Raw genomic sequence first — 22,408 nt, 5'->3', positions numbered from 1 at the left:
CATGATTCAAAGAAGGTTTAGAAAATTCTGTTTTTCAGGTTAGGTAAATTTTAGAAATTTTTAAAAAATAATAATAATTTGCCGTCCCTGTGTTCGTGGCCTTAGGTGTCCCCGTCACCCATGACCCGCCCATTTCGATTGTGGCGGTAGTGGCGAATCTTTACTATAGTACTCAACTTCGGTGTTGAGCAGTAGTCACTAGCACAACTTGATGAGCAATCATGGGCTCTTCGATATAGTGTTAAGGCATATGCCATAGATAGAAAAGGTTTATGGACCAGATGTTTGGGGTCATCTGTTGTAACTCTCAGGTCTTTTTGTTAATATTTCATATATTCAGCTTTTATTATTTTGCAAGCATGAGAAATCTCCATTTTGAATTTCATCAAGGCTGGAATAAGTAGAAATAAAACCATTCTGGCTAATGATGAAAGATATTTTTTTTCCCCTTTTAAACAATGCTGTCGTTACATGAGAAGAAAGGTGGGGGTTTGCTAACAGGAAGGGACAAAATTGATATAGGATTAGGCCTTCAATCATACAAAGACTGCGAGTGGATTAGTCGTTATAGGGACAAAGAAGAGAACTATAAGCACACGGTAATTTTGAAGGGAAAGATGTAAGCGTATTTCAGAACTTGAAACACTACCTAAAGTAGCCAATAATTTCCTTAACTTTAATAAAGGCTTCTGGTTGGTGTAGCTATCGGCTGAAGCACTGAGGGTTTGATATCGTCAAAGGTGGCAACGTCGAGGGGTTATTGTCATTATCAAAATTTTATGCCTAGAATAGACCACAGCATTCCGTTCATTTTTGCTCGAATCTTTCCAGGGCTACAAATATCTTCTTCGTCTCATCTCATGCCTACCACAAAGCCAAAGAAACATCACAAACAGTGCTTTGTTATGTCGCATTAGGCCCAAAGAAATGGACCTATTTTATTTGTATGCCATTGGACACCGGAAAAAGAATTTTCTTGTCTCATCTCATCCAAAGCAAATGGAGTCCAAGGCAAGCCACTGGGTCCAAAATTGAAGAGGTACATGGGCATAGCCTGCTCAGAATTGGCTAGGCCCTTCGGAGGGATCCGCAAAATTAAGAAAAATCCCTCTTTTAAGAGACCCAAAATCCTCGTTAGCCAACTAGTCTCTGCAATTGTTAGCTCCTCAAATCCCAGTAGACATGACTAACCTTCACAGTCCATAGATTGTCTCTCAAGAAGCTCATGATTGACTGCAAAAGACATCGCCCTATATAGGACTATGATGGTTCCGCTTCCTCATTTATTCCTATAATGGATTCAACTCGTTGCAAGGCATGAATGGAAGTTATTGGAAAAGACACAATTCAGTAGACACTGCACTGTTTTCTGTATATTTAATATCAGCGAAAATCTTACTTTCGAGCGATATACAGCAAAATTCCGATAGAAAGCAGTTTTCCATAGTTACAGGTCTCTGTTACTGTGTTAATTGCTCGAGTTAGTTGTGCAGAGTGTTTTTTTTTTCCTTGTCTAAAGTAAACCTGATTGACTCTCCTACGCCATTCAGAGTAGCACTGGCAGTGCTTGCTTTTTTTAGGTGCTGGCTAGAATTAAAATCAACGGTATATGCTAATCTTTGCGGCTAGCTCTTCGTTTTTTATGAGTTTGAAAAGTGTAGAAAAGATGATGCCGTTAGTCTTACAAAAATAGATCCATGAGGGCCAAATGGGCCCTTTTCTTGGCGGAAAAGAGTACACCAGATGAAATTAGAATTATGGAATAGCAAAAAAAGCAACCCCACATTCTAGTTTTCTCACCATTAGAGCAAACCACAGAATAAATTCAAAAGAATCAAAGCCTAAACTGGAAAAAAAAAACATGGAAAAAGAAATGTTGATGGGAAGCCTTCACTTGCACTCCATTCACAAAACCATCCCACTTCTTAGGCTCACTTCACTCTTCCTTCTTTTCGTTTCTCTTAGTAATCATGGCAACCTTGTTCAAGCTCATATCTTCAACTATGCAGGTTGCTCTCAAGAGAAGTATCAACCCAACTCCCCCTTTGAAGGCAACCTAAACTCCTTTTTAACCTCAGTTGTTAGCTCATCCTCTCAAGCCTCTTACAATAGCTTTGCTATTGGAAATGGAACCTCAACACCTGCTGAAGCTACCATATATGGCTTATATCAGTGCAGGGGCGATTTGAAGACTATTGACTGTTCAAGATGCATGGAAAGCGCAGTTAACCAGATAGGTCTTGTTTGTCCATACTCTTATGGGGCTGCTTTGCAACTAGAAGGCTGCTATGTAAGATATGAGCATAATGATTTCTTAGGGAAGCTTGATACGAGTTTGAGATATAAGAAGTGCAGTAAAAGTGTAAACAACGATGCTGAATTCTTTCGGCGAAGAGATGATGTTCTTGCTGACTTGCAAACAGCTATGGGATTTAAGGTCAGTAGTTCAGGTGTAGTAGAAGGTTACGCTCAGTGTTTAGGGGATATAAATTCGGCTGATTGCTCTTCTTGCCTCGCGGATGCTGTTGGGATGTTAAAGACTTTATGCGGATCAGCTGCAGCTGCCGATGTGTTCCTGGGGCAGTGTTATGCGCGGTACTGGGCATCGGGCTACTATGATTTCCCCTCAGGTTTAGTTCATATATTTCTTAATTACTAACTATTTCCTGCCAGTTAATTCGAAAGGAAAGAAAATGCATGCATTGCTTTTCACAAAAAACCAATAAGAGATATTCCCGTTTCGGTTTTTCATTTACCAGTAATTTGGCAGGTCGTCACCCCAAGCTTTATGTCATTTTGTAGATGAACACGATGACAATTGTAACCACCAAATCCACCTCTTTATCATTCTACATTTTTTATTTGTTTATCATTCTTTTATAAATTCATCATTTCATATAGGATTTACATGAAATCAACGCATTATTATATAATTTCTCTTTATATGGAGAGCTGTTTGAAATATGAAATTTTCTTTTTCAGGAGTCAACAATATTTCCTTTTATAAAGTAAAGTATTAATGGTCATCAGCACTTTGGTTGCTTTCTTTAAGGCACTTCCATTTTTTTTAATGTCATTCCTGTCGTGTATATCCTGCCTTTTTTTCCCCCTCCTTTCATCTTTAATTTTAACGGCATAATTAGGCTTTTTATTTTTTGATGCATTAGCCATAATTACTAATTAAGTATTCTGGTGGATGGAAAAGTAGTTTTATTCCATTATTTTTGGTGATTAGGTCAATTCCACATTTCAATTATGCAATTGGCAGAATTGAATGCCCTGAAAGTTCCATTAATGGCTGATCAAATGTCCGAAAAGAAGAGAAAGCTGGAATCTTTGGATAATCATTCCAAATCCAATAGAATAAAGAATCTAGTTTTCCCTTTGTCTTATTACCATTCAACGAACTTTTAAGCACCAATCAAATGGGAAATTTTATTCTTTCACTTAATTATCTTTGCTTGATGCACTTATTAACATAGAAAATAAAAAGTATGATAGAGATAAAACTTTAAGAAACAATTTTGTATGGTAGTGGCAGCTTTGTTTAGTCTCTTATCAAGCCAATTAATTTGCATAGGATTAATTCCTTTGCTTTTGCTGCTTTTGATGCTTGTATTAGATTCCTCCAACGAGGATGAAGTGGGAAAAACAGTAGCCATCATCGTTGGTGTACTAGCTGGCCTAGCAGTCCTAATCGTTCTTCTCTCAGTCTGCCGGAAATCAATGGGTAAATTTCTCTTTAAGCTATTCTTTACAAGAACTTCAATTACCAAGAAAACGATTATCATTATTGGCGGTGGGTTTCTTGCATATATGCAGGTTAAGAAGATAGAAATTGGAGTCATCATGGAAGGTTCCGGGATGTTAATTTATTTTAATATTCTTACGACAGATATGCTCTTTTTTTTTTTTTTTTTTTTATTTAATGGACTAGCTAAGTTTTTGCACAAAAGAAGTTGATATGCTCTCTATCAACTTCAGAAGAGCTGCTGATTCCCTTCCCCTTCCCCTTGATGGTTCATGCTGTCCAACAAGACTCATCATTCTTTTTTTGGTTTTATAATGCTTATCTAAAACAAAAGGCTAGATTTCTGAGTAGAAGATGTTGATATAAGGAGCTTATATCATATCATTGGGTATCTACAAAAAAGAGTAGAGTTGTCAGGATTTTAACTTTTAATTGAAAATTTTATGATCAAAGCTATGATTGCATAAGTTGAAGTCTCTTGGCCTATTAACTAAATTGAGAGAATAAATAATCAACTTAAAGTGACTATTACTGGAGTCACCTTTAAAATAATAAAATTTTGAGTTCCAATCAAAATCAAGTAAAAAAAATTAATTACAATAAAGCATTTCATTTTCTCGAATTTCCATGTCAAAACGTCTTTGTACTTTTCAGGGAGCGTATAGATAAAAACAGAAATGCCAACTTTGAACTTCTTTATTCTGAACCTTCCGATTAACTCCTCCATTTTTAGGATCATTGTTGGCCCAGTGGTGTCATGCAGCCTGACCTGTAGGGCTGGGCCTAATGCACTCATTTTACTTTTTTAAGTTAAGAGGAAAGAGGATTTGATACGAGTTGAGGTAAATCAGTGTCAATTTTCTGATGCCCGTGGCAAGGACAATTGTAAAGAAATGGAGCTTGATTAGTTGTTATTTATTTATTTATTTAAAGGTATATACACGTGCATAAGTGATTTAGTGACAGAACACATCTCTTGATAAAATACCTATTCATAAAACCATGACGAGCTTGATTGATTCAGTAAGAGTCAAGATCAGAAGCCAAGGAGAGTTTAATCAGGCCAAGTAAAAACTTGGCCATCCCACATCAGCTGCAGCTCCTGGCTCAGCTGAAGATAGCTTCTAGAACAGAATGCTACTAATTTTCCAAAAAACGCAATCAATTGTGCAAGACTTTCTCTTTTATATATATATATATATATATATATATATATTATTGATGTAATAGCTGAAGATATTAGACCTTTTTTATTAAAAAAAAAAATCTTTAATCTCTAGTTCACCTTATTGTTAACTCATTCATACAATATGGCCAATTATATCATTTTTACACTTAATTTTGTTTATTATTTATGGAAAAATTCAAATAAAAAAAAGTACAGCCACTTGATTGACAAGGTCAACTTAGAAAAACTATAAATTAAAAAAAAATAATAATAATGAAGTGATTTTCGTAGGCATGATAGTAACAACAAGTTTCTTTCTCATTAATTAACATATATGACCACTATAATCATATTTCCCATTGGAATTAACATAACCCAAAAATAAAACTAGAAAAATTAAATATTGGGATTTGATTAATTCTCTATTTCAATATATATATACATCATATGCAATAGCTAGTAGGCTAATTGACCAAGCCATTGATGGATGATAGAATACGTTATTTAAAGGGTCAATGATGAATTGATGTACATATGTATGTATTAAAAAGGTCAATGATGTTGGTGTCTTAACTAATTATAACAAAATTCACCTCTCCACTAGATTTATTAAGTGCTGCCTAATTATCCGTAAGCATGAGATCAATATGATGATAATTAATTAGGAATAACACCTCAAAATTCCATCCATTAATTAATTAACATCACTTTTCCTTATAAAAAAAAAAATTATAACATTACTTTTCAACTTAATTACAACTCCACAAAAGGTAATAAATTAACAATAAATTAAAAAGCCAACAATCAACCCCTTATTTTCTTCCTTTTTGGGCAGCGGGAATTTATTTTATTGCCCCAGGGAACTCAATTAATACCCATAAAATAACAAAATAATGGAAAAATTAATTAAAGGCCAGAAGTAAAGGGGACATTGGTGCCTGGTAACCAAGAATTTCCTGAAATGAAATTCTGGACAGTGAACTGTGATGCCTCGGATGCACTGGTAATCACATGATAGCCTTTCCATTTAACTCTATTAGCAGTGGATGAACCAGGGCCAGTGTTCATGTACTCTCCATAGTATAAAGTATTAAGAGCAAAGTTACCGCTCCATTCCATCCAACCAGCAGGGTTGATTAAGCTATCAAGGAATGTTTTCATAAAAACAGTCCTAGAGTATTGTTTCCATGGCCTGCCAAGGTAAGTCCGGACCGAGCTTTGGACTGGTTTTAAATCGGAAGCTGCTGTAACCCTGCAATTATGGATGGAAATGCCAGTGTTTTGGTTGGGGTCTGTTCTGCCTTGAGCAGTAAGGGTGTTGGTCTTATTAGGGGGATTGCGTGCATAGATATTACAGTTTTGGAAAACCACTGCAGCATTACCGAATATAAAGTCCACTGTCCCATATATGTCACATTCTCTGTAGAATTGTCTTTGAGAATGGACATAAAGAGTGTCTTGATATCCTTCAAAGCTGCATCTATAAAATACCGAGAGATCAGCGCCCGAACGTAAAGCCACTGCCTGATGATTTCGGGGTCCGGCTGTATTTCTAAATGTCATATCCCGAGCAATAAACCCGTCTCCAACAGCAGCTGAAATATCCAAAGCAACAGACAATATCAAAAATAAACCTCATGTTTCATTCTTCAAATTGAAAACCAACTAAGAAAGTGCAAAAGTTAGATAAATATGTTGTTACATTAAATTAAAATCATACTAGCTATTAGATTATAAAACCGATGGCATGAAATTTACGGTTGCATGCCATATGCAAGCAATCTCTGTTGTTGACTGAAAATTGGTTCTATGCTAAACAACAGACTATCAGAGTATATATTACATAAGACTTTTTGGACAAATATATAAGTTCATTGGGACAAACCCTAAGACTTTTAATTACTAAAAATTGTGTAACAAAGCAATGGAAAACCTAATTGGCTACCCCTTTGAAGTCAAGGACCACTAACATTTATTTTAGATAGTATACGATCACAGAAAATGACAGTATTTTTTAAATTAGTAAGCTGTCACATTTTAGCTGACATGCAAAATTAAATACTTTTCACTATAGCATAATTTTTTTTTTCATTTAATTTCAAATATTTGAACTTGAGACTTTAAAAAATGAAAACTAAAAATTGAAAACAACTTTATTATTATTAAGCTAAAGTTGATTGTTAATAAGGTGATTTTCTTTCTAAAAAAAAATAAGGTGGTTTTCTAATTAGTGGAAATTTATCAAGAAATTTTGTACTCCTGAATTTTTCCCCTCTAATGTTTTACTCCATTAGCAGCTTAGCAATTCCAAAAATCTGTTATGCATGTTAACAGAAGAACTGAAAGAATTTATTTGTAATTGATTTACTCACCAAAGGTAGCTGATTTGAAAGTTGTACTGCCGCCTCCAACGCTTCTGCTTCCTGTAACGATAGTTTTCCCCATGCCATCACCCACGAACATAATATTCTTCAACTTTTTTCCTATCTCGATATTTTCCTTATAAGTCCCTGCCTTCACATATATTATATACCTCCCAGTTCCTGATCTTTTTGATGCTGCGGTAACTGCTTCCGCAATCGTCTTGTAATTCCCTGAGCCATCTTGTGCCACCACAATATTAGCTTGAGAAGCTGTCGAAGATGATTGCAGGAGCTTTCGATCACCAGGCTTAACCCATGTGGGGAAACCTTCTTTGTAACTAGGTTCAGTGTACGGCACCTTGTTAATAGCCAAACTATTGCTAATTAACTTGGACACATTGTTTGACATCAAGGGTAAAACGTTGTCAGGCACTCCCAGCTCTATGAATCCGGTTCGGCATGTTTCTATATCGGTTAGGGCGGTGCTAAGCCATGTTTGTGCATCAAATTCAGAGCACTTGCTGGTGGTGGTTTGATTGAGCCAGTCGATCACATACTCATAGAGCTCAAGGCAATCTGTCCAAGCTGCCTTTTCATGCTCATTTCTGCATTTTGTGCCTAGAGAGTAGGTGTTGGATTCTGCATGCAATGCGCGCTCTAAAGCTAGTTGCATAGAAATTTTGAGAAAATCAGATTCTTTCGTGATTGCAGTGTCTTTGGTGTTGTGGCTTAAGAAATATTCACATGGTGCTGGGTTGGGTGTTTTGCTGCACCAAGATTTTACTTCTATGAGATTGTAGCCCAAAATAGTTGGGGAGAAAAGAAGAGGAGCAAACATAAGTGCTAGCAGGATTCGAAGCTCCATCGAGTATGTTACCGATGGTATTCAATAGCAAAATATGGAAGTGTCTTATGAAAGAGAGAAGGGCTAGGACTTAGAGCGTTATTGTGTGGAGTTCATGTCCTAAATTGTTGCCTTTATATAGAAATGATCGTGCAATACTTGCACAACTTTCTCTTTTCCTTCTATTTTATTTTGCATTATTTGCTCAAAGAATATTGTAAAAATTATTAAATGTATTGCTAGTTTCTGTTGGACAAGGGAAGAAGTTCAAATAATGCGCTACTATATCTTATTTATCTTAAATAAAAATGATAATTTATGTAAACATTTTATATAATTTGCATTTGACTCAGAGGCATGAAACGCGTTTTCTTCTTCTGTTTTCTTTTGAATAAGGCATTTTCTTCCTTGAGGATTAACAATGCTAGCTTGGACTCTTATGCATAGAATTAATGAAATCATACGTGTAGCAGATTCACCCTACCTCTATAATTAACTTAGTCTATTTCAAATTTAAGATATAAATATGTGAGCTCCACTTATTTTATATGTGAATTTTATCATACATGTGACTTAAATAATTCATAATGAATTAAATTCAGACGAAAATAATATCATGAATTTATCTTTGGATGGCGGTCAATTATAATTTGCTTACCAATTGATCCATTTGGAATGCATGGTTTATATGTTAACAGCGTGGATTAGTGTTATGACTTTTACCATTTCTTTCGAACGAGGAGAAATTAACAACAAATGGTCCATTTATATATATATATTTTTTCCTCCGACCCAAGGCATTTTAATTTTGATTAGTCTAAAAGTTCCTAGTTAATAAAGAGACGTGGGATATTATAGTTCCCCTCAATTTCCATGCTAACTAATAATCAAGGTTGGTAGAGGGAAGACCTAGCTGTTAACTACTCCATTTGTGGCATTCAAAAAGCAGCAAATGGGAACAATAATATGAAGAAGAAAGATAATTAAAAATCAAAGGGTTCTGCATATATCTATGTACAATTCCATGTAATTTATTGAGTTGATGAAGGTACGTAACAGTTTCCCACATAAATAGAACATCATCCTGATTCTAATCCAGCAGCCACCCCGGCCTCATTCTAATGTCATTTTAGACCTTAAAATTCTACAAGTTTGAAACCATGTCCTACAGTTGAAAATGGAATATATAATTAAAAAAGGGCTTATCCTACAATAATTGTTGACTTTTTCATGAATAGTTTAGCTATATGAGATCAAGCAATTGAAAAATTATGTGAAAAGCTGAGTAGATTATATATATATATGATTAGGTAGTTGTAGACAATTCTGGAAACTGAGGACATGTTTTATTTGACTGCTAGAGAGCCAACAATTTTCACCATTTGCATCCCAACAATTTGCAAGCAAGAAAAGCATGTAAATTATATAAGAAAATTTTTTTTATTTGACTCTAATTGTTTAAATTTAATAATAATAATAATAATAATAATAATAATAATAATAATAATAATAATAATAATAATTTAAGGCTCCATTTGTTTTATAAAAAATATTTTTTACATTTTCTAACGTTTAGGGTAGTCAAAAAAATAAGTCAATAAAAATATTTTCCTGATTAAAGGGAAAACTAAATCATTTTTAAGGAAAATAACTTTTTCCTTTTAAAAGAGAAAATAATTTTTATTTTTTAAATTTTGATATTTTTATTGAGATGTGAAAATACTTATATTTATAGGATATAAATACATACCATTAATTTAATATTATAATTAAATAATAAAAAATATTTTTATGAAAAATATTTCTTTAAAAAATATTTTTTATATACAAATTATTTTTCACACGAAACAAACGAAATTTAAGTGTTTTAATAATTTTCTTCTTAGTATTTTTAATGGGAATCAAAACTCTCAATTAATAGGTACACCCAATTATAATTTTAGATGGGTAACAAAATTGCAAAACTTATGTACTTAGACACATGTTTAGGACAAGTCAATCACAATGAAGAATAATGCTATGGACTATACGGTTTCCAGCCTTGGTGAGAATCATTTATTCTTTCTCTAACAATTGCAATAATTGAGTAATCTGGTAGTATTACTCTGTTGTATTAATATATATTAGCCATCAGCCCATCGCAATTAATAAATTATTATATAAAAGTTGTACATTTTTAATCATATAATAATTAAAAAAATAAGTTGTTTTAATTTAGTAATAATTAAAGTGATTTTTAAAATTATGATATTTTAAATTTAAATTTTAATTAAAATTAAATAAATAAAAATATAAATAAAATATCTAAAATTTTAGGATAGCTTTTAATAGTGTTTTTTCTGCCTATGCGATTAAATCTTAAAGATATTCCAATATATATATATATATATATATATATATATATATATATAAACATTATTTAGATTACTCTCGAAACTATATCAATAGATAGTGAAAATTTTTTAAAAGCAACTAGTTTTGAAGGTGATTCTGATTATATAGCCATCAATACTTTACTGCTTTGCTATTCTAATTATTTTTTCATATAAAAAGTCTGGCATGCCTACGCAGGGCTAGTACGTTCAATAGGACCTTGTTGGAGCAATTGAGATGGGACTTTTAACATACTTATCAAAGAGACTTACTATTATCCAGCATCTCATGAAAAAATCTTTATTAGTCACACATTTTATCTAGGATTATCTCATAAGAAAAGGTTGTATTGAACTATAAAATATTTTATAGTTATAAATGGAAATGAATAATAATAATAATAATAATAATAATAATAATAATAATAATAATAATAATAATAATAATGGCATGGGAAACAAAAACCACATATATCTTATCTAATCCAGTTATCACCCAATGAGAATGGTCCTCTAAGATTCATGAGGGCTGACCATTAAATATAGACAGCGTTATTAGATTAGGAGTTCAAGACTTCAATTAATGATTAAGTGTTGGGTTCATTGTGTATTAGATAAAGGTTTAATTCTGATCTTTCCTTTTAATATATATAAACACATTCTCAGACAAGATATGACAAGGATTTAGTTATTGATTAAATAAAATTATCCACTCTAAACACTGCTTATAGTTGACCCTGACCATTTCTATTTGCTTGCTTGCAGGCCCTACCTGCTCTCCCATTAATTGTTTTTCTATATATAATTACATCCACGCAAGCATTTGGATAGGTAGGGACATATATCTATTTTCTTTTAATTATTATTTTTTTTTTATGTGGCTAAGCCAGCTTAAACCTCAAGCGACTTAACCCATCAATGCTTTTATTCATTAGAATTTAGCTATATAAAATAGGAAAATATTCCTCAGAATTTATCATATATAATATTTTCTTTTATGATATTGCTATATAGTTAATACATAGTAGAATTTGATATGCTATATTTTATTATTTTATAAAAGTTATAAATTATTTAATAATTATTCTATTAATATTATAATAAATAATTATTATAAGATAATTTAAAATATAATAATATATATTAATTATATATATGATATATAAATTTTAATTATTTCTATAATAAATTTTTTATTAAAAAAGTTAAAAGATAAAAATAATAAAAATAAAATTTAAAATAATTAATTAAAAAATCTAGCACATAATATTCTCTTTTATAATATTATCACGTGATATTTTCTTATATAAGTTAAAAATTATTTAATAACTATATTATTAATATTATAATAAGTAATAATTATTATAAAGTAACTTATGATATATATATATATATTCATAAAATATTTATTAAAAAATTTAAAAGATAAAAATAATAAAATAAAATTTAAAATAATCAATAAAAAATTTAAAATATTATATTATTTTTATATATTAAAATTAAAAAATATAAAAATTAAATTTATTAATAATCACATATATTACCATGGATAATTTCCTAATTTAAGTATATAAACTGAGTTAAAGTTGAGTAATTAATATATTAAATTAATTAATACTTTTGCATAATTAAGAGGGTGGAGACATCAAAATCGTTATCACAATGAATTTGACTTTTAAGTACCATCTAGAGGCTGCTTGAACTGGCTTAATCATTCAAAATTCAAACACCAACTCCCCGTATACCCAAAACAATGGATGCATATTGGATCACCGAAACTGGAATTTTGACTAGAAGAAATACCATCATCAGTACTCCAATTCTTTTACGTTTCTGAAGATCGACTACTTTAGATTGAAAGATCATGATCTGTCCTTAATTTTTTTTTTCAATTTTTTTTCAAATTTAATAAAAATTTATTGAACTGAAATAATAATTGTGGGTTAAATAATAGAATATAATTTTAAATTTTCTATTATAAAAATAATAAATTTCAAAATAAATAGAAAAAAAAATAATTGTGGATGGTATTGGTATTATCACATGTAAATCATGTCCTTAACATTTGTGTTGAAATTAATTCTTTCAATGCCTTGATTCTGAAGGCATTCGATCCTTTCAGTGCATCTAAATATAAACAATTTGATTGACCGCTCATTGTACACATATTAGTCTAACCAAAATTATAAACTTATAAGTAATTATTAATAAATTAGGAATATAAAAAAAATTATAGGAAATAATTATATATGAAATCTAACCAAAATAATTAACATTAATTAATATACTTATCAAATTATTATTTTATAAAATAGGATCAATTTTATTTCTAAAAATATGTAACTAATATGTATAAAATTATTGAAAATTTTTTATTTTCAATTTTTTCATGAGATAAGAAAATCATAAGCCAACTTTTATACATTCAAAGAAGAAATCCGAAATTTTTTGCAGTTGATTAATCACAAGAAAAAAAAAAAGCACACTCTTTTGCTATTTTAATATTATATTAACTTAAAATCTCATTATTCGATTGATGTGAGACCTTTTGTTTTCATTTAATCCACAGATAATGAGAAGGAGAAGAACTAACTACTTTCTTATTTATTTATTGTCATTCTTCACCTGCATTGCATGAGACAATATTTCATCGAGATGGAGTTTCTGTGCTAGTTGTCAATTCACGACTCGCAATCGAGTCACGACATGCATGGTGACCGCCATTGACACTTGGCCACTACAATCGTCTACGTGTTTGCTTGTTTACCCAAGCTATACATAAATGACTAAAATTCTGATGGTGTGGATGTTTATTAATTTGTTGATGATAAGTTAGGCAGCTAGAGGTCATACACCGATGTATGTGTGTATATATATATATATATATATATATATATATATATATATATATATATATAATGCTGATATCTGGAAATTTGATGTACATCAGAACACAATAAGTTTTTACAATAAGAAACTTGAATGTATATATTATATAATGAGAAGGAAAAAGGAAAATTATAAAATGATCTTCCTTGCATGCACTATCACTACGTTACCGGTGAATGAAGCAACATTTTTCTGAGATATGGAGTGGAATCTTTGATACTTGGCAACAATAATTTGTACGTGTTTGCGTTTTCACCCTACTCCATATGCAAATCCGTAAAAACTTCATTTTCGAACACATCGAATCCATATGCACATCATCATCTTGTTCCACAGCGGAAATGTCCACTACTTGTGTCACCATCTTCTTCCTTCTCCTAACCATGGCTACCTTCTCCACCATTTCCCTTGAGCATGATGGATTGGAGACCATCCAAATGGCTCAAACTCAAATTCTGCAAGTTCGAAAGTGGGTTCAGTCAATGGGTGGTGGATTGAGCCAGGATTTGAATCCTGCCGGTGTGGCTTTCAGTGACTGTGTCAAGCTTTACAGTGAAAGTGAGTTTCGACTCGCACAATTGCTTCTCAATGAGAATCTTAGCGATGAAGATACTTGCATGTGGCTCAGTGGTATGCTAGCTAATCATAAAACTTGTTTGAATGGCTTGAACGAGAAAGGATTTGATGAAATTCAAGGTGTGACTCAAAATTTGACATTTGGCTTAATAAAGCCCTAGCTTTGCAAAGGCAAGGGAAAGGCATATGGAGAGGTAATTAAGTTTATTTTTGTTTTCAATTTATGGATTTTTTTAATCTATTTATCTCAATTATAATAATTGTTTATTTTCTAGCCGAAATTTAAGGGTGATTTTAGTATCTTACTAGATTTTTATCACTAAATTTACACCTTTTTCTTCTTTTACAAAATAATATTTTTTAGGAAAATTATTAGTGTTATATATATATATATATAGTAAATATAAATATCAATATAAATATTTAATTTAAAATTATTAAATACTTTATTATTTAAAATCAAATTGATAATAATTACATTTTTTAAATATATATTAAAGTTCTATGCGTCAATTTATAACCTGAACTCTTAGATAAGCCCAATAAAGAGCAATGCTAGAAAGAAATCTTTTATAGAAGGGTAGTTGGGCACAGAGTGCCCGGTCCATATACTTTAATGTTGGGCCAAAATTGATTCAAAACCCCTTTTTTTTTGTTTTTTAATTGACTTCAAAATTATTTCAGTCTGTAAATTCTCGCAATCACCATTTTCCATTTTTATTAAATAAGTGTTTGCCTAAAATTTTCCTATTAATCTGAATTCTCCTAATCTCCTCAATTCTGCTTGTTTAGGAGCACCACGACGACCAAAATATAATCACGGCGGGGGAATTCTAACATCATGGTCTCCGGCAACATCCAAGGCAGATTTTATAGTGGCAATGGATGGTTCTGGTACTCACTCAACAATTAATGAGGTTATGGCTGAACTTACTAAATTGGGTACCAAGAGAACCAAAAGAGTAATAATCTACGTGAAAGCAGGAGTTTATAATGAGAAGGTAGAAATTGAATATCCTGCTAAAAATGTGATGCTTGTGGGTGATGGCATTGATAGAACCATCATAACGGGTAGTCGAAATGTTCCAGATGGGGATACCACCTTAAGCTCAGCTAGCTTTGGTAAGATTATAGTGTACTTGCACTATTTGATGTTGAATTTTCTATTTAAACCGAAATTTACCATTTGCTTTAGCCAAGATTAAAGACAACTTTGCATTTCAATAGGCACAGAAAAGCATTAGCATGAATCCTAGCTATCAACAGCATGAAAGTAGACCTGGCCCACTGTCGGTTCCATGTCCGGCGGTCAGGTTCGTGTTGATCACTATCAATTGCATTTAAAAAGTTAAATCAAACACTTCCGGTCTAAAATTTTAAATTTGAAATATGCCAATCTGATTCTAGTTTCAAGCTGGATTATGGCCGGGCTTAATATGAAGTGGATAAGAGCATCAGGGATTTTTTTTTTCTTTCTCTTCCCATGGCTTAACTTGACTTCTGTCCAATTGCAGGCGTATCAGGGGATGGATTTTGGGCTAGGGATATCACATTTGAGAACACAGCTGGGCCCTATAAATACCAGGGGGTAGCATTAAGGGCGAGTTCAGATTTTTCGGTCTTCTATCGATGCAGCTTCAAAGGTTATCAGGACACTCTATTTGTGCTTTCCTTGAGACAATTTTACCGTGATTGTCACATATATGGCACCATCGATTTTATATTCGGTAATGCTGCAGTAGTATTTCAAAATTGCGACATCTTTGTAAGGAGACCGATGCATGGCCAGGGCAATTATATAACTGCACAATCAAGAGATGACCCTAATGAAAATACAGGAATTTCTATACATAGATCAAGAGTTAGACCAGCACCAGATTTTGCTGCAGTTAAAAATTTATAGAACTTACTTAGGCAGGCCATGGAAAGAGTATTCAAGTACCGTGTTTATGAAGACAGACCTTGATGGTCTAATTGATCCAGTGGGTTGGGGAGAATGGCATGGTAATTTTGCACTTTCAACTCTGTTTTATGCAGAATATATGAATACAGGCGTTGGTTCATCTACTTCAGGGAGGGTGAAATGGCCTGGCTTTCATGTGTTTAATAGGCCACAAGAAGCTAGTCCCTTTTGTGCGGGCATGCTTATACATTGAGAGTCGTGGATCCCAATTACGGTTGTGCCATTTCGGCTTGGGATTTAAGTGGTATAGAATAATACATATGATACCACAATATAAATGGGCTTGTGAGGTTTGTCAAGGTGCTGGACTCATGTACCAATGTTGAAAACTAAAATGGCATCTTTGCAGGCACATGAAGCGTAATATGCTTTAAATAAATCAGTAGATGTCGCAGTGAATATCTGCATGTAATTGTTGATATTCAGTTATGCACTTACCATTTGTTTTTAAATTTTGCAGTCAGCCAAAATAAGTAGACAAATAGAAGTTAAAAGAAAAAAAATTTTCTTTAAAAGTAAAAAAAAAAAAAATAGTGTATAATATATTTAATAAATTAAATATTAATGCTTTCCACATAAGAAATGAATATATAAATTAACGTGAATGAAGAAATAATTTATATTTTATAATTTCTTATATATTTTTAATTTTATGGAAATTTATAAAAATATTAAAAAATAGAGCACCTTATTAAAAAAAAAAAAAGAAAAATGAAGAGTGAGATTTACAGCGAGAGAAGAAATGGAGCTTCTCTTTTTTATTGCACTGTGGAAAACTGAAATTATCTGAGCAATAAAATTGGGACAGGTGTTGTAAGTTGACCATTTGGACTACATCTTTGATTTGGACGGTTATTTGTGTTCTCTGTCCTTCCTCTGAAAACCATCACGACTCTAAATCGTCCGTCCAACCATCGCAATCAACCGGAGAGCGAGAGAGAGGGAGTCGTAGGTTCGATGCCCGGCGGCTCTGATGAGGCGGTAGCAACTGCCCTATCGTGTGTTCAATGCGGGAAGCCTGCGCTTCTTCATTATGTAATTTGTCTTCTTCATGGAATTAATTTGGATTCTTAGTTCTGAATTTGGTTCACTTGGAACATTAACTTGTTGATCGTATCTCGTGGCCATTCTAGTGCACTGATATTGAAATAAACTGGTATAACTTAGTCACAGTAGTAACTTTTTATTATGCGGGTTTCTAGTGAGAAATTTTGTGCTTTGGTTCTAATTGACTTGTATACTTTCCAATTGATTTAAATCTTCAACTTGCTAATTTGTATATTTCCAATTCGTTTCTAGTTTCTTGATTAGGTGGCCTGTTATCCTCAGATTTCTCATTCTTTTAACATTTTATTATTTTGCAGGTGCCCAAAGTGCATGGAATTAAAGCTTCCTCGCAAAGGTGCTGCTTTCTGGTATGTAATTGATTCAGGAACATCCAAAGTTTTATGCAATGGGGATTTTATTCAGTTTACCTAATATAAATAGGGCTGCTGATAGACAAATATGTATTTTATTTTTTCAGAATAAAAAATATTTGGATATTCTACAATGGTATGCAATACTTGATTCATTTCCCATTGAACATGAACAGAAAGAGGTTTGAAATTTCTTGTTACCATTCAATTTATATACATATTTCATTTTCTTATCTTCTCCTTTCTGTTTTGTTATTTGTCATTTACACTTTTGCTCTTGTAAGTATCGTGGGCTGTGCAGACCTAGAATTTCTTTATTTAGAACTTCTTGTAAATATCTTTTTGCTTTTGTAATGTTTTTACACTATTTCAATTGAATATGATGATGTCTCTATATCTTTTTGTCAAATCATTGTTCATATGTCAAACTTGAAGGATCCATTTGCTTACTCTCTACATCACTTTGCATTGGATGCAATTGAAATTTATTCTATCTTCTTGTATGCTTATTGATTGACTCTTCCTCACAAATTCGTTTCATATATGTGTGTTGAAATCAAGTTAAAGCTGCCCTATTTTTCTTTTTCATATTGATGAAGTTTTTTCGTATCAGCACACAGGACTGCTTCCAGGTGAACAAGATTTAGGTGGACTTAATGAAGGCTGGCTATATTGCTTGCAGAGAGGACAGACTCCAACTCCAAAACTTCCTCATTTTGATTGGACAGGGTATTTCTCAAGGACCGCCCATCTTTGAATAACACTTACATTCTTTTCTTTGATGAGGTTGGTAGGGTGAGGGATCACAATCTCTCTAAATCATTCTTACCCAACTTTAAAGTTTCTTGATATTGTTGAATAGTGGCGATTAACTAAACCAGTTTTAAATATGCATAATAATAATGAAAAGATAGAAAGTGACTTGGGGAAAGAGCTGCATCCTAGGTGTAGGGGACATCTTGGATAAACCAGGTTGTTACTGGAATTCTGGGAGTTATTCTTATTTTATGAAAGTAGAATTATTTACATTTTAACATTTCCTAGTTTTCTTCTATCTCTTCTCTCTCTCTCTCTCTCTCTCTCTCTCTCTCTCTCTTTGTAATTTTCCTTTTTGGAGTAACACCTCAGCACTGTTTCTTCATATTATGAAAGCATAATGGAGTTTTATTTTTGCACAGGACACTAAGACCTTATCTTATATCTCCCATGCGTGTAGTTCCTGCTCACATTGATCAACCTGACTGGGCAGTTGATGTGAGTTTTTCAGTAGCTTCTTTCTAAATTTGACTAGCAGCTCTAGTTGTTCTTTTATTTTAAAGCAATTTGAGATGTAAGTATGAATACCATTTAGTTATTTATAGTAATAATGTTTTTTGTTTTCTGTAGAAATGGGTGTTTGCATTTCATAATTCATATCTTTTACTTTCTTCTTGTCTCTTTGCAACCCAATACTGCACCACATTTCCCCAGTGCTAGGAATTCTCTTTATTTTCATCCCCACCTGCGCCCTTTTTCTATTACAGTTGTCCCATACAGCACTGGTATACTTTTTCTCATGCTATAATTTTCAGGCAATCCCAAAGATTTAACCCAACAATGATTTGCAGCGTGTTGTGGAGGTAAACTTGTTTTCATTTCTTGGTGCTTTTCCTTTGTGTCCAATTGATGCATGATTACATTGAACTTATTTTATAAGTTAATTCCTTCTAACATATGATGCAGATCAAAAGTCCAGATCAAATACAAAGAATGCGAGAAACTTGTCGTGTAAGTTATCCTCCATCCTCTTCTTCCATTAAAAATATACTCTATAAATTTGTTTTTCCTGCATTTGCCTCAGAATTTGCATGCCAGTTTTATATTATTATCTAAATGCTGTTCGCATGTATGTGCAAGGAACTCAGTGTGAGTGTGTTACATACGCTTAAATTTTTATAATGAGATGGAATATGATTATTAGAAAACTGAATTTTCATGATCAGAAACTAGCTTCTGCTGACAGGTATTCTGTTGGAAAAAACAAAAATGTGTTTTGATTGCAAAATCCTGGTCATAGATTGTCAGAATACAAGTGCTATGGGTAACCCATTTTTGCAGCATAGTAGAATTGGATGCAATTTTGGATCTTTAGAGACTTATGTTGTAAAAAAAATACCTTCTGAATTACTTCTACCAGGTGATAGTTATGTGTATTTTCTGAAGTTTTAGCTTGTCATTCTACCTAATTTTAATTCTTCATTGTGAATGGGTGACTAAAAATGCACTTTGTGGCCATGTGGGAAACCTTAAAAACACCATTTCCCCTGTTCTCTTTTTATCCTTTTGGTCCATTAAAAATTGGAAGGCACATTGGATCTTGGTCTACCCAACAATGGGTGGCCTTCTGCCATCCATAAACTGTATCCCCATTCCAATTCTATATATATGAACAATTCTCTGCAACAATTGTTATTTTCAGATAGCAAGGGAGGTTTTGGATGCAGCTTCTCAGGTCCGTCGTCCTGGTGTAACTGCTGATGAAATTGATCGAGTGGTTCATGAGGCAACTATTGCAGCAGGTATGTTAATTTCAGTGGTTTTTTGCATTACTCCAGTTTCATGTTTTATAACATGGTTAGTTCACTATTCATGAGATTCTAGATGCATAGGAGTGGCTGGCTGTGGTCTTCTAAACCCTTTTTTATCAGGAGGATATCCATCTCCTTTAAATTATAATTTCTTTCCAAAGTCATGCTGCACGTATGTAGTCCTTTTGTTTACTTTCTCTATAAATTTGCTTTGGATCATTTGATATTAATCAAGCAGATTTAACTCTGTTGCAGGTCAATTAATGAAGTAATCTGCCATGGACATGCTAATTCCACCATGTAAAATTTTCTGGCACAAAAGCACTAGGAACTTGCTTTTATGCTCTAAATTCTGATAGTATGGTATGACATTATGCAGTTTGCTCTGCATGGCTATTTTACCATTCTAATGGTGTGGTAACGGAAAAACACCATTTAGTTAACCAGGGTAGATTTAATCATTTCAAGTCATATAGTTAACCATCTGGTTTACTATTCTACATCCCTTTTATCCTGGCTGGACAGTCATCATGATTGTTTTAGGTCATTTTGACTGTCTGATGTCTTCATGATAAATTGTCTGAGTTAAACCTAAATTTGTCTTATTGCCCCAGGAATTAAGGATGGTGATATTGTAAATGTGGATGTGACTGAGTACTACAAAGGTGTCGATGGTACATATTTCTTCAATTCTGTGTTGTAATCTCTTATTGTTAAAGAATTCTACAAAACCCAAAGATTCCTGTTGACCCATTGGTCGACACATGCAGGTGATCTCAATGAAACATATCGTGTGGGAAATGTTGATGAAGCATCTTGTCAGTTGGTCCAGTGTACTTTTGAATGCTTGGAGAAAGCAATATCTATTGGTATATGTTATACGTTACATTTGTGTTCTTGCTTTTTATTCTGCTTTTGTTTGTATGTATAAGAATTTGTTCTCTTAGTTGCACTTTATAACGCAGGAGGCACAACTGCTTATTAAGGGAATTGCCTTAACAATTTTTCCCATGTTAAATTTGAGTTGGGTGCAGATTGCGTATTTCATTAGTTGATGTAGACAACATGTTTTTCTTTAAGAGCTTCAGAGTGTACCTTACTTATTCTGCTTTTGCTGAACTGTGTCAGCAATTTTATGGATTATTAGCAACAATCTCCTGTTTTGAATTTCTTTGTAAGATGGGAAGTTCACTAGGTTCTCCCTTTTTTATTTACATTTACAAAGGTTTGATGATTTATGAGAAAAGTTTCTGACTCTGATATATTTTTTCCTGTTTGATGTTTAGTGAAACCTGGAGTGTGATTTCAGGAAATTGGAGAAGTTATTAACCGTCATGCTACAATGTCTGGATCATCTGTGGTAAAGTACTTGAGGCCAAAAAATCTGTATGCTTTTTGTAAGCTTGTTGGCCGTGTTGATTGTTTCTTTGTTAAAACAGGTGAAATCATATTGTGGTCATCGTATTGGAGAGCTCTTCCATTGTGCACCAAATATTCCCCATTATGGAAGTATCCTCAGCAAGCAAGGCTTTTAAATCCAATATTTTCATGATGAGAATGCATCCATTTTCATAGACTTTGATGGGACAGAATGATGAAAGAATTGCAAGTTTGTGACATTTTCTTAGTACTGGAACCATATAAAGCCATGTGGTTTTTTTGTCCCCCCTGTTTTGTGGCGCTATATGCATTGCATACCTTAAATCTAATCAGGGAATAAAGCTGTTGGTGTGATGAAGGCTGGACAGACCTTTACCATTGAACCTATGATCAATGCAGGTGATTTATTGATTGTTTGAATTGATAGACTTTCCTTTTCCTAGTTATTTGATTTAATGTTGTTTGAATAGATCTGATAGACTTTTCTTTTTGGTAGATTATCTGATTTTATTTTGCTAAATAGGGGTTTGGCGTGATCAGATGTGGCCTGATGGATGGACTGCTGTTACTGCAGATGGCAAACGCAGTGCTCAATTTGAACACGCGCTTTTGGTAAATGTGGTTTCTTTCTTCGCTACCTTGTGTATCATCTGCCTCTAGTTACTTTTTTCTGCTATGTTGCTAAATACGTATTTGTCTCTAGCAGTTCTCTTATGTGTGTTCTGGATACGTAATGCAGGTGACCGAAACTGGAGTTGAGGTTCTTACAGCCCGGCTGCTTGCATCTCCCAGTGTCTTCCCATGGCTGCCCTCATCCCCCAGTGTCTTCCATGGCTAACTGTATGATTGGTCCTTAGGTGGATGAGAATATCGTGTTTGTAATAAATTAGTGAATTTTTTTCTATTAAAAGAAAGACATGCACACGGTTTATGATGTGTTTCTCATTTCAATCAAGCAACTCAGTGGCCAAATTGCAGATCTAATTAAATTAAAGGCCTTTTTATTACAAGCATAACTATAGTGCTCTTGGTATTCAGCGGCCGAAATTTGCTTTAGCAGCCAAAATTAAAAGCGTAATTGAATGATTATGGGCCACATTGGCCCATATTGGAAGCT

The 22,408-nt window shown here is 32.9% G+C and overlaps 3 protein-coding genes and 1 pseudogene across 3 annotated transcripts; 3 read left to right on the top strand and 1 right to left on the bottom strand.

Annotated features, from left to right (window-relative positions):
• Nucleotides 1-1,837: 1,837 nt before the first annotated feature.
• On the top strand, nt 1,838-4,181 carry LOC110663017 (plasmodesmata-located protein 8). Its single transcript, XM_021822204.2, has 3 exons — nt 1,838-2,630; nt 3,623-3,730; nt 3,823-4,181. Exons 1-3 carry the CDS (start codon nt 1,862-1,864, stop codon nt 3,825-3,827), a joined length of 882 nt encoding a protein of 293 aa, XP_021677896.2. The 5' UTR covers nt 1,838-1,861; the 3' UTR covers nt 3,828-4,181.
• Nucleotides 4,182-5,636: 1,455 nt separating this feature from the next.
• On the bottom strand, nt 5,637-8,240 carry LOC110663013 (pectinesterase 2). Its single transcript, XM_021822200.2, has 2 exons — nt 7,292-8,240; nt 5,637-6,514 (listed from the first exon to the last, which is right to left on the bottom strand). The coding sequence occupies exons 1-2, from the start codon at nt 8,145-8,147 to the stop codon at nt 5,826-5,828; spliced, it is 1,545 nt and encodes a 514-aa protein (XP_021677892.2). The 5' UTR covers nt 8,148-8,240; the 3' UTR covers nt 5,637-5,825.
• Nucleotides 8,241-13,564: 5,324 nt separating this feature from the next.
• LOC110663014 (probable pectinesterase/pectinesterase inhibitor 36) lies at nt 13,565-16,167 on the top strand. The gene is given in 5 exon segments (XM_021822202.2): nt 13,565-14,101; nt 14,104-14,157; nt 14,756-15,085; nt 15,478-15,859; nt 15,861-16,167. Coding segments are annotated over 5 exon segments (1,521 nt in total). The 5' UTR covers nt 13,565-13,653.
• Nucleotides 16,168-16,661: 494 nt separating this feature from the next.
• Nucleotides 16,662-22,307, top strand: LOC110663016 (methionine aminopeptidase 1A-like; annotated as a pseudogene).
• The last annotated feature ends 101 nt before the right edge of the window (nt 22,308-22,408 follow it).

This window comes from Hevea brasiliensis, chromosome 2 (assembly GCF_030052815.1).
Source record: "Hevea brasiliensis isolate MT/VB/25A 57/8 chromosome 2, ASM3005281v1, whole genome shotgun sequence".
NCBI classification, from domain to species: Eukaryota; Viridiplantae; Streptophyta; class Magnoliopsida; order Malpighiales; family Euphorbiaceae; genus Hevea; species Hevea brasiliensis.
This window is presented reverse-complemented; position numbering and strand designations above follow the sequence as displayed.